The sequence below is a fragment of the Arvicanthis niloticus genome, chromosome 1, assembly GCF_011762505.2.
Source record: "Arvicanthis niloticus isolate mArvNil1 chromosome 1, mArvNil1.pat.X, whole genome shotgun sequence".
In the NCBI taxonomy this organism is placed as follows: Eukaryota; Metazoa; Chordata; class Mammalia; order Rodentia; family Muridae; genus Arvicanthis; species Arvicanthis niloticus.
The window spans coordinates 124,158,612-124,170,715 of record NC_047658.1 but is presented as its reverse complement, the minus strand read 5'-3'; the positions used below and the strand labels follow the sequence as shown (position 1 = coordinate 124,170,715).

General features: G+C 45.4%; 1 protein-coding gene across 1 annotated transcript in view; it reads right to left on the bottom strand.

Moving 5' to 3' along the window:
* LOC117705469 (guanine nucleotide-binding protein G(q) subunit alpha) overlaps positions 1-10,617 on the bottom strand; it is a 251,580-nt gene extending 240,963 nt beyond the window's left edge. Inside the window, exon 1 of the mRNA XM_034498153.2 lies at positions 10,469-10,617. Coding sequence (XP_034354044.1) covers positions 10,469-10,604 — 136 coding nt within the window. The 5' untranslated portion in view covers positions 10,605-10,617. The remainder of the gene's footprint in view (positions 1-10,468) is intronic.
* Positions 10,618-12,104: the final 1,487 nt, after the last annotated feature.

The following is a 12,104-nucleotide window of genomic DNA, read 5'->3' as shown; positions in this document are numbered from 1 at the left end:
ATTACAGAATAAAGGTTCAACAAGCACCTGGTGTGTGTTCAATGCTCAGTGTGTAGGCCCATACTCAAGTCTTTCTTAACATCTACACTAGAGGACTAGGGATATGGTTCAACTAAAGGAGCATGCAGGAAGTCCCCAGTACCACACTAAATTGAGCATGGCGACCCAGGCCTATAAAACAACACTTAACTTAGGAGATAGAGGAATTTAAAGTCATCCTAGGCTACACAGTGAGTTCTGCTACACAACAAATTCAAGACTAGCCTGAAAAAGAAAAAAGGCTTCAAGAGATTTAAAGATGATGATCCCCTTACTAGATGCCTAGACTAAAATGTCTAAGTTCTTTCTGTAAGACACGCCTCTACCTGAATATGAATCTTTCTGGCAACAATAGTTCATGATATTGCTTATCTTCTTGTTGCTTTGGGCAATGGAAACGTGTTCCCCTACAGGAGAAACAAGCCAAATAAAAGCATTTCCTAGACAAGGATGGCTCAAGACACACTCTCAGAACTTATTACAGGAGAGCAGGGTTCTCAGAACATATTTCTAAGTACTTCAAAGAGTTACAGAAAACAAAAACTAGGAGAAGCCATGGTGCAGCCAGGCTACAAACTTTCTTTTTAAATGTGGATGGCTCTTTCCAAAACTCTGCTGTGCATGAACTCTGTGCTGAATGCCGCTACTCTGCAAGAGAGTGACAACAACAGTCCTCCCAGCCACCCCAAGCTTCCTTAACTGTGTATCCTCCCAGTTCACCATCTGAAAGAGGAATGGCGCCGTAATGCAAGAAGGAAGATAAAGAGATCACTAGGGAGAGAGCTGGAGATGCAGCACTGGCCTGTGGTTCGTGATGGAGGCCACAGAGGAAAAGTCTGACAATTCTCCTTTGCTCTGTGCTCTCCTTCCGGAGACTGGTGAAGACAGTTATGAGGCCCTACCACAGCAGCACCCTCTGCCTTTCCACACCTTGGATCCCATCTCTGTCCTCTGCTCTGGGACCATTCTGGTCCTAAAGCTGTCCAACCAGAAACCCAAGAGCAAACCAAGAGCCTGATACTAAGATAACAAGAAGACAGACAGCAGCCCAAAGAAAGCAGGGCTTGGCAGCGTCAGTCACCAGCCTGGCACCTCTACAGAATCTGGCTCTTCTCAGTTTTCCTAAGACCTCAGTCAGAGTCCTGATGTTGCTTCTTTGACCACAGCCCTTCTAGAGATGCAGACAAGTAACACAGGAAGTTGCATTCTTAAGGTTCCTCTTAACTGTGCACATGCCAACTAGAATGGTGCAGAGGTCAGAGCATCAAACACATGTAAGATAAAACAGTATAAAATTCTTTCTCTACAGAGCCCTGTCACAGATATTTTCCTGTGTATACTCTAAGCCCTAAGAAGATAGGGCACCATGATATAATGACACAAATGCTCTGCCTACTGATGCATCTTTCTTGCTAGCTTCAAATGTAAAAGAAGTTTACCACACCCCTCTACCCCCCACTACTCCGTGTTCCTTGGAATATGAAGCCCTGGATGCCCACCTCACGAGACCCAGCAGGGATCACTCACAGAAAATGGGGAGCAGAGATTATTTGTAAGCTAGCCCAGTGAGACAACAACAAAAGGACCAAGTCAGAGGAAGCTAGCATAAATACTTAAAAGACCACTGCCTAAGCAAACAGGGCACAGCATGGCCTCTCCAGCTCCACCCCTGTGCCGCCCAGGATACTGCCTTTCCTGCAGGAAGCAGAAGACCCATGCTGATATGACAGAAGGATTTTGATACCGCTCCCTGTAAAGACAGAGCTACTATCAGCAACCAGCCAGGCAGCAGGAGGGAATGCTGGACAGCTAAGGCCTCATTCTCAGGCCTTGCTTCCTGAGCACGCTGTTCATCCCATTACCACCATTAGCAGGGCTGCTTGTATCACACTGGAGCTACTGCAGCAAGCAGGGAGAAGATCCGAACCAGTCCCTAGGACCCAGCAGACTGGCAATGCTTCCTTGTGAAGCTCCTGAAATAGGAGCAGGTGTCCTCTCCACTCCCACATACTCAGACCCCTCATCCACAGAGCAAAGTAACTGAGATCCAAGGTTACAGAAGACTTTCTAAGTTCACATGGTCCTTGGAAATCTTTCCCCTCTAATTTCTTCATTCTATGTCTCTATAGAAAAAGCAAACTAAACAAATGAACAGAATTACCCCCTAAGATCACTCTACAAGGGAGAAAAAAAATCAGGACAAGTAGGACAAGAATACTGACTGCCTTTTACAGGTCGGAAGAAGATATACATCACTGTCCAAAACATGCCATAATAGCGTTTGATTATTTCACAAAGCCAAATTGTTTCAAACCATTATGTGACTTGTCAGTTCTCAAAAATATCCAAGAGCTACAGAGTGAAGAGTTAAATACTTAGAGTTAAGAGTTAAGTACCCTGCAATTCTTTTAAGGGCAAACTATGAACAAGAATTAAAGTCATTCTGTATTATTAGAACAAGTCGCAGGAAATGGGTCATCTCTCTAGGACAAGAGGAAAATTGCATCTGCCATGTGCAGAAAGGATATACACTTATTACAAGGCACGCACTCTGTGAAGTATGATAAACTACCAATTCAAAAAATACTACTGCATCTTTACCTAGAAATACACACATGCACCCCCTCAAAGAGTATACTCCCAGCTGACTGGATATAACAAAAACACCTTCTCCCTAATGATCTGTACAGAAATGCAATCAAAAAGAGACAATATAAAGGTACTCAAATAACTGAAACCAGAATGTTCAAAGCACTGCATAAGGAAGATGTGCTGTTACACCACACAGGCTGACAGCCCACAGGACCTTCCCCATTCCAGCAAACACACAGTATCCTATTTGCAAACCCAGCAGCCCATTAGATTATCCTGCACTGGCTCACTAACTCTCTGCTGGTAATCATGAACCAATCTCAAGTCCCTGCCCTCTGGAAAGGAAGGAAGAAGGAGTTGACATTATGTTCGGTAATGACGTATTTTGCTTTGCAGACCACAGTACAAAGTGCAAAAGAAAGCCAATCGTCTCCTTTCACAAACCCTTTTCTTTTAATGTGCCAAAACACCCAACTTCCCGCGCCAGCTCACTGCCACATGATGTCTGACAGAACTGGGAAGTTCTCTAAGTCTGAGAAAATGTTCATGCAAGGATGTGTAAGGACCCTCACTAGCATATGAGAGAATATGAATGGGTAATGTTCGTATGGGGTGTGGCACCCATGGCTGTAAGCCTGGAGAAGAGCTAGGAAAATCCCAAGCACCTCTCCAAACAGCTGCAGCTACAGAGTGCTAAATGCTGGCAAAGAGGTCAAGGATAATGCTGCTGTCCATACAGCAAAGACAGTGTGAGAAAGGAATGTTAAAGACAAAAGAAATTCTAATGCCAGCTTTTAACAAGTAATGACCAAAAAAAAAAAAGCAAATTCTTAGAGGAAGCAATTCATTCATGTTCTCAATGCTCCAAAGGGGAGGGGAAAAAAATCACAAGGTTATCTCCAAGAAATACACGTACTGGGTTCTAAACATAACTGCTCACTTCCTGTAGCAGAGCCAAAGCACCTCACTCTACCTCCTTTTCCTTAATTTGTGATCAATTATTGTTCCCTTCTGTGAGGTTTCAAGAATATAATGACATTAATAACACTTCAGACCCCAACCACACCACAATCCATTAAACACTTACTTGAAACTACTTTGCTTCTAAAGTGGTCCAGCTAAACAGCGTGTCTACGGCTTTTCACCCTGAAGCCATGTGACAAGGAAACATTCTCAACAGAAAACGAAGGAGAAGCCAGGAAACCACAGGCATTCCACCTCCTAAAACACAAGGCCTCTTACTGTGTGCCCTAGGTGGCCTACTGCTCAACAAAGAGGAGTGAAAAATGGCGAACAAACGGACATACCCATTAGAGAAAAGCAGGAAATTTACACCCATTCCCTCCAACTGTTCTACTTTCTTTTGGGAATCCAGCTGCCTCCACACTCCTAGTAACTGAAAATAAAGCCAAGGTAAGAGCAGCTATACTTGGTGTGATGCTAAAACATAAAGATCTGAGAGCCACCATCACTACCCTCCAGGAGTTTCTAGTAGGAAACAGAACAACAATCATCAACAGCTTCTCAGTTACAAGCAAAGAATGACCTCTCTGGAAGAAATAATACCCATACATTTAGGAATTCACATTCTCCAGACCATCTACTTTCCCTGTCTGAGTGAATTCCACAAAGGCTCCTACAGTGGTCCATAACACTTTTTGCCTTTTCTTTTGTATGAAGAAGCACCAGAAAAAAAAAAAAAAAAAAAAAAAAAAGCCAGCAAGGCAACAACCAAGAAAAAACAAGCCTGGAGACTCGCTCCATCCTTCCTGCTGGCACATAACTAAAGCAGCGTTTCACGTAGCACACAAAAGTGCTTAATATTTCTTTATGTGGACAACATCTGATAGGTGGCTATTATTTCTTAATATATGACTAAGAAGAAATTCTGGAGGAAAAGTTTATTTCCCAGTAATTGATAAGTATTTGTTTAGTCAGTGCCTTTGAGAGATCTTCAAAATTTCACTTATGGACAATACTAACTTTGTTCTTAATACTGAACTATAGAGGCTTAACGTGTAGCTCAGCAGTAGAACACATGAATTAGCACACTTAGGGCCTTAGGTTCAATCTCCTGCACGAAAAAGTAAAAAGTAATGGCTTTTAGCAAAAATTCAGTGCTGTCTTCAGAAATGACACCTAGATATGAAGGCTGACTACAGGCCTAACATGGCAAATTCTATTTGGGGCTCCTAGTACCATAACATCTGTTTACTTTTCTGTATAATGTAGACTCACAACCACTTTGAACTCTAATTAGTCCTGTCAGTATGTGTAGGTCCTTTTGCCATATTGCCACTCATTAGATAAGAAATCAGTCAGATGTCTACATATCAGTGACATAACAAATCAAATGGAATGTCCTCTACTTCATTAGCTATAGCTGCTGACACTAAACAGTTGTCCGGATCTGAGAATAGCTTTTCCTCACATTACTCCATTCAGCAAAACAAGAGAAAATGCTCTGTTTACTGTGCAGTCAGTTACTGCCACCAATTTAATTACCAACAATTGTACATCTTACCTTCTATTGCTATTTCACACTTCCCTAGGATTAATTCTGCACAAATCTTAATGACTACCTAAAAGCCATTATAGAAGCTTCCCTTTGAATATTGTCACTGCTTGCTTCTTCAGCCAGGAAATGAGAGTTTAAATCTATTACAACAAACCTATGCATCCCCCTCAACCCAATACACCAGGTCTGCAGGAGACAGCCCCTCCACAGCAGGTCTGCAAAACACAACAGCCCCTCCACCTTGTGAAAGAGAAACACTCCCAACCTGAAAAGAATGGCTTCTCTCTTTCAAGACACCTCCTTGGCTGCCTATGTCCCTGCTTGAACAACCAATCAACAACCCATCAACATCAACAGAGTAACAGCTCCCTTCAAAGAAAAACTGATACGAATGCTAGGAGCAAACTTATCCTGAAAAATCCTGTTCGGTTTTTTTCTACTACAAAGCCTGCCAGGATCGTGAAGAAAAATCATTCCCCTGTCCCTGCTAAGTTTAGCATAGCACATATAGCCTTATAGTTAGAAAAGCTGTTTCAGGTCCTTGAAATTTCATCTGAAATACAAACCCTAACTATCTTTATTAAACACTTCTGAAAACTGAACACCTTGTAAAGAGGAACTGAGTTCGTTTTTCTAAATAAAAAAGAAGCTACCAGATTTATTCATGGGAACTGATTTATTCATGGTTCTCTTTTCTACCCCTACATACAAATGTCTGAACAGATTTACACAGAATAACTTCACAGAAAAACCAGCAGCAGGGTTTTAATTTAGGCCAAAGTTCTCTGATGAGGAAATGACTTAGTCCAGGACTGACAGGTATATGACAGAGAAGCAGTCCACACAGCTCCGTGAAAAGTCTTACTCTGAAGGCTCTGTCAGTAACCCTACAGCTTGGGTTTCCGAGGAATCTCCCATTTCAGCCTTCAGATATAAACACTTTGTTTTCTCATTTTTGTTTGTTTAAAGAAGGAAGAAATACATCCCAACAAATATTGACATTTAGAAATGTATTAAACACTTTAAAGATAAAAAAGCACTAAAAAGGGAAAAAAAAGGTCAATCTTTATAGTAACACCATATTTTTATATCTCTAAAATGTTTACATTAGGGGGATCAGGGCAGCCAACCCTGACAGCTCTTGAGGGAGAACTGGAAGGGTACTGAAATGTGCACAAAGCAACTGAAATTGGACACAGCCACAACTCCCAGCCTCCCAGGTCCCCTCTTGCTTTACACCTGCCACTTTCCACACAAATACCAGTTCCTAACAGTCTGTACTTAACCCGATGAAGCCCCCTCATGTCAATGTCAAAAATCGTTTTGATAATCAGAGAAGGAATATTAAAATTTCACTATGATCAATGCATAATGGTAGAAAATATACATAAAAGAATGAAAGGGCCGGGCAGTGGTGGTGCCTTTAATCCCAGCACTTGGGAAGCAAAGGCAGGTGGATTTCTGAATTCAAGGCCAGCCTGGTCTACAGAGTGAGTTTCAGGACAGCCAGGGCTACACAGAGAAACCGTGCCTCGAGAAAAAAAAAAAAGAAAAAAAAAAAAAAAAAGAAAGGTGTAAATGAGCCTTTATATAATAAACAGTACTCAAAGTATAGAACGGACTGGTCTTCCTCACACTGACATTCTATAAGCATGGCTGACTCTGGGCTGATGGTACAGGCCTATGGTCTCAAGTAGTTAAGAGGATGAAGCAGGAGGACACAAATCCGAAGCTTCCCTAGACAACTTAATGAGACCCTGTCTCAAAAAGTAATAAGAGAGCAGAAGCTGCATGTTGGAGCACTTGTCTAGCAAGTTTGAGATTCTGAGTTCGATTCCTAGTATCAAACACTGTTCCCATTCTAACAAACCCAACACAAAATACAACGTGCTGGGATGCACATGTAACTCGTGGCTCAAAGAAGCACATGTGATTTTTTTTTCCCAAGATCACAAAACCAATTATCAGCAAGTACTGATTAAGACCACTCTTCCAGCTCTGTCTTAGAAGCTGCAATGTAGAAGTAAACAAAAAAAAAAAAAACAATCTTACCCTCATGAGCTTGCAGAATGGAACATATAAAAAGGCTGAAATGTCTATGTTATCTTTTCAAAAACCAAACACATATATTCTTCCATTTAAGACTGATCTAAACTCATATGCTTTCAATAGAAGAACCCATCAATAAAAAGGGATTGCTAATTTGATGACTAAGATCTACACAGTAAAGATTTTAAACACATGTAAAAAGAACAAGTCAATGAGGAGAGACATGATACCTTTAAGAAACTGAATAAAACTTTTCAGTGAATATCTCCGACCTAAAGCAGATATTCAGAGCCATTAATTCCTCAGAGACATGAAGACAAATCACTAATTAAATGCTGTGATCTGTGTACCACCAACAAAAATATCTGATGAATAGATATTTCAACTTTAAAGGCAAGATAACATTCTTTTACACCTAGTAAGTATCAAATATCTTCTACTATATCCTATATGGAATACAAAGTTTTCTTTCAGGTGTCAAAGAAAGCAAACACTAATATGAGGGAACTAAAGAGAATAAGACATAAGTTACTAAGCTAAAATGAAACTCTTTACTGTGAGGAAATGTCAGAGATCACTCCTCAAGAAGGAGCTCAAAATGTGTAAGCTCTGTAGAATAAATGTGGAACACACTGCCATAAGTGCTGGATGAATCAAGTGTGCCCAGTTTTACTGGCACACTTGATTATCTAGTCAGATAAGCAATTCTGTGATAGTTATATTTTAATAAGTTAAATAATTAGGTGACCAATATATTGAATCCCTGCAGAACAAACCCTTTCCATGAGTGTCAACCTTGAGTTAAAACTTACTTTCAAAACAATTTTATGCAGAACTTAAACACAAGCGTGATCCCTCCATGTAAATAAGCGATCAAAGATGTAAAAAGAACTTTAAAATGTGATGAAATACAATCTGTAATCTCCTCTGGATGGATGTTGGTAAAATAAATGAAAAAACTAGGAAATAAAGACTACTCGCAAGGCAGCAGACCAGTAAGGAGCCCCTTCCCCAAACACTCCCTTGTTCAGTTCAACACTCATTTCCCTGCTAAACTCATACCCATACACATACACCCTGTGTACACACAGGGAGAAACTTACACTTAATGTCTATCATGGTAACTACACAAATAGTATGGGTACTGCATTTGGGAAAGAAGCCTATCCAGACTGAGAACAGCCGTGATTGCTAATGATGTCCAGCCCTCCCACTTCTGACAGAGAACTGTGTGTTTTTTAAATATTGTTCATGAATGTAGGTGCTGAATAAACGGCAAGTTGTCTACCACCTCCAACAGTCTGTCTTTGATGGGTGAGGTGGGGCCATGTTAAACCCTGTTCCAATGTATAATCAGTGAGGGGAGGGCCGCCACACACTTATACCTACCACTTTTTTAGCAGTAGAATTGTGGGGGTTTTCCCCTCAGGAAATCATTTCCACGTTCATTTTTTAAAGCATGGTATATTATTAAAATACACAGCATGTAATTAAGTATCTCTATGAGTGTATTCCCCTCTCAGGCATTTAAACCTAGGCCCTCTGACAAACCTAACTCATAGCTGCTGGGAAACCTCGAGCTGTCAAATTTCAGGCAAATAAGTTTGGTTAACGAGACCTCAAATGCCCTGTTCCTAGCTAAACACAAACATATGAAGACTGTAAACAAAGGAAAATTAAAAGCCAGGTCTAAGAGAAAAATCTCTAAAACACATGTTTTTCCTCTTGATTGTATACTGGAACACCATATATTTATTCCACTTGCCCTTGCTTTTCCCTTCTCAATTAACAAAAAAAAAAAAAAAAAAAAAAAAAAAAAGACATTCCATTTCCAGCCATGAGAAGAAACAGAAATGATGAGGGTAGGCAGGCTTATATAGTCAGTTTCCCCATTCCCCTGGCGTATTCCTCTGAGAAACCCACCTTTCTATTCAGCTCCTTGCCTTCTGTTCTTTATGAACACTTTATATGTGCACATTTACCTAACTGGATTTCAATAGAAAGACCTAAGTTAAGGCAAGGAAACCATTTGTGATTATGATATTTTGTTCCTGACTATAAGCGATCCAGTATATAAGCAGTTCAGTCCCCAATGGGTTCCTGGAGCCAGCAGATGGAATGCTCCAGATAGAAAAAAAAAAAAAAAAAAAAAAGAGGGGGGAGCTCCTCAAATTCCAACTAACAATGCAATATCCTTTTCTTACAGAAATGTTTGAGAAGCGTTATTTTTACTCATACAAATAAACACAAGTGCAGACATTTTTCAGGCCTGTTCCTGCAAAGCAGTTCATCCTTCCTACCACAATAGCAATAGTTATGTCATGCTAGCTTGTACATGAACCCTAATCGCTTGATTCTGAACATTCTCTCAGAGATAATAATCAATATAGTTCCTATTTGAAAATAGTATTTTCTTGCTAATTTCGTGTTAAAGCGGAATGTTCGATTGTCTTTTTTTTTTTTTTTTTTAGACGAGATTAGAGGGGAATTTTCTCGGACTCTTCCCGTTTTTCTTGGAGCCCAGATGGCAGGATACTAAAATGTCCGTTTTAAACAAAAGGTTTCTGTTTGTTTCCAGGAGAGTAACTGAGAGGCTGTACTGGTTTCCAGTAGAAACTGCTGTGAATTCAGGCATACATCTGGGTCGCCTCATTAAACAAAAGATACCCGTCTGCTGTCAACAACCACACAGTACAACACTCCCGGATCCTTCATCTTTATCCCGTAGGAATGGTGCAGAAGAGATGTCTGTCACCATCCACTGGCCATGCAACTCTCTGGGGTCACTCCTGTCAGTGGCCTGGTAGCTACAGTAGAGCACATTTGGGCTAGTCTTCCCGCCCCGCCCCTGCCCAATACATTAGCCTGGGTTTCTTCGGAGCGCCAGCCAAGGCTTCCTCAGCACCTTTCCTAGCAGAATCCAGACTCGAGTCGGCTCCCCGTTTCCACCCTTTCCTCTCCACCCCACAACGCGCCACAATGGACGCTGGCGGGCCACCGCACCGCACGCCATCGCCCACCCGCGCCGCTCGCGCGGACGCTCAGCTGTCCCGCAGACCGGGCGCACAGAGCAGGGCCCTAGCTGACACCGAAGGCGCACGCCGCGGCTCCGCGCAGGGGAGCCCCGGCCCTCGGCCCCTGTGTGTGTGTGTGTGTGTGTGTGTGTGTGTGCGCGCGCGCGCGCGGGTGCGGGTACCGGCCGGGAACGCGCGCGGGGAGGGCAACGAGGAGCCGGGGCGGGGGGCACCAGGGCCCAAGGGCCGCACTCACCCAGCAGCAGCAGCTTGAGCTCCCGGCGGGCGTCGCGCTTGTCCCTGCGCAGCTGCCGCTCGATCTCGTCGTTGATCCTCCGAGCTTCCTTGGCCTCCTCGCTCAGGCAGCACGCCATGATGGACTCCAGAGTCATTCTTCCGAAGTGCCTCGCTGCAGCCCCGCCGGCGCCCTGCTCACACGCGCGCACACACGCCCTCCGCCCTCGCTCCCCCGAGGCAGCGGCGGCCGCGGAGCCCCGCCGCCCGGGCGCGCGTCACGGACGAGCTCAGAGGAGCCGCGGTGAAGACGGCGGCCAGGCCCGCAGCCCAGGCGGGCCGGGGACGAGCGGGGCCGGGGGCCTGGGACGCGCGAGGAAAGGCCGCCGCGCCCGGCCGCGCTCACACGCCGCCTTCTCGGAGAGCGCGCGGCCCTCTAGGCGCCGCCGCCGACGCTGCCCTAGGCTGTGCGCCCAGCGGCCCGAGCTCATCCACCGAGGCGGCCCCGCAGCGAGCGACCGCCGACGGCTCCGCGCGCCCGGCGCGCCCGCTCCTCGCCGCCGCCTGACTCGGCTCCGGGCGCCCTCGGCCTGCCCGCGCCCACTCGGCTCGCGCGCAAACCGGGCAGCCGGCCGCCGCGCGCTCCCCGCCTCCGCCCCCGCCTCCGCCGGACGCCCACCCGGCCCGATTGCCAGGCGCGCCGCGGCTGCTCAGTGCTCGCCCTCCCCCTCGCCACACACACACATTTTCTCCTTTCTCTGAACTGGAGCACAGATCCGGGAGGGAGGCGGCGGCGGGAGGAGGGCGGGCGCAGGGGGCGGGCGCAGCGCAGGGGGCGGGGCCGCGGCCCCTCCAGGACCGCTCGCTCTCTCCTCGCCCCGCCCCCGACGGCCCGCCCCGTTCTCCCGCCGCCTCCCTCGGTGCGAGCCCTAGCAGCGGCGGTCACGGCTGCTCGAGCGGGGCCGGCGGGCGGACACCCACCGTCGGCTGCCGCGGGCCGCCGGGGCGTGGTCGGCGAGAATATGGCGGCCTCAGCCTGCCCTCCGGCCGCTGGCGCCCCGAGAGCCCTGCCGGGTGCCCACGCACTGCGCCCCGGGCCTCTCTACAACCCTGCTGCCCTTCCCTATTTCTAAAACGCCATTAGGGAGAAGCTGCCTCGAGTGATCTCTGACCACCCGATCGGTCTTAGAAAATGGAATACTCCTTACTAGGAAAGAGACAGGATTGTCACTGGCTCTCTGCGGGTTACCGAGAGAGCTGTGAACGGAACTGTCCTCGGTATCTCCAGATAGGAATCTGAATCCTAAAGAGAAAAACGAAGCTGCCCAAGTTTCCAAGAGCTTCCTGATCCGTTCCAACTTTTCGGGTCACTGAGGTGGTTTCTGTTTTCCTACCAGCACACTATGTTAAACACTCTGGTAATGTGGGATTGACCCTTCTACACCGTGACAGTTAAGGATGACTTCTGGGAGATCGCCAAGTAGTACAGAATGAAATGAACACTCAACAGGCTGAGGCAGGAGAATTGCTTCCTGAGCAGCATGAGACCCTGTATCAAAGGAAAGGGGGAGAGGAGAGAATAAAATAGAAAAAAGGGGGAGAAACTAGTATCATTGGAGCAAAATTATATTTGGTGCTTACACTTCTAATTTGAGACA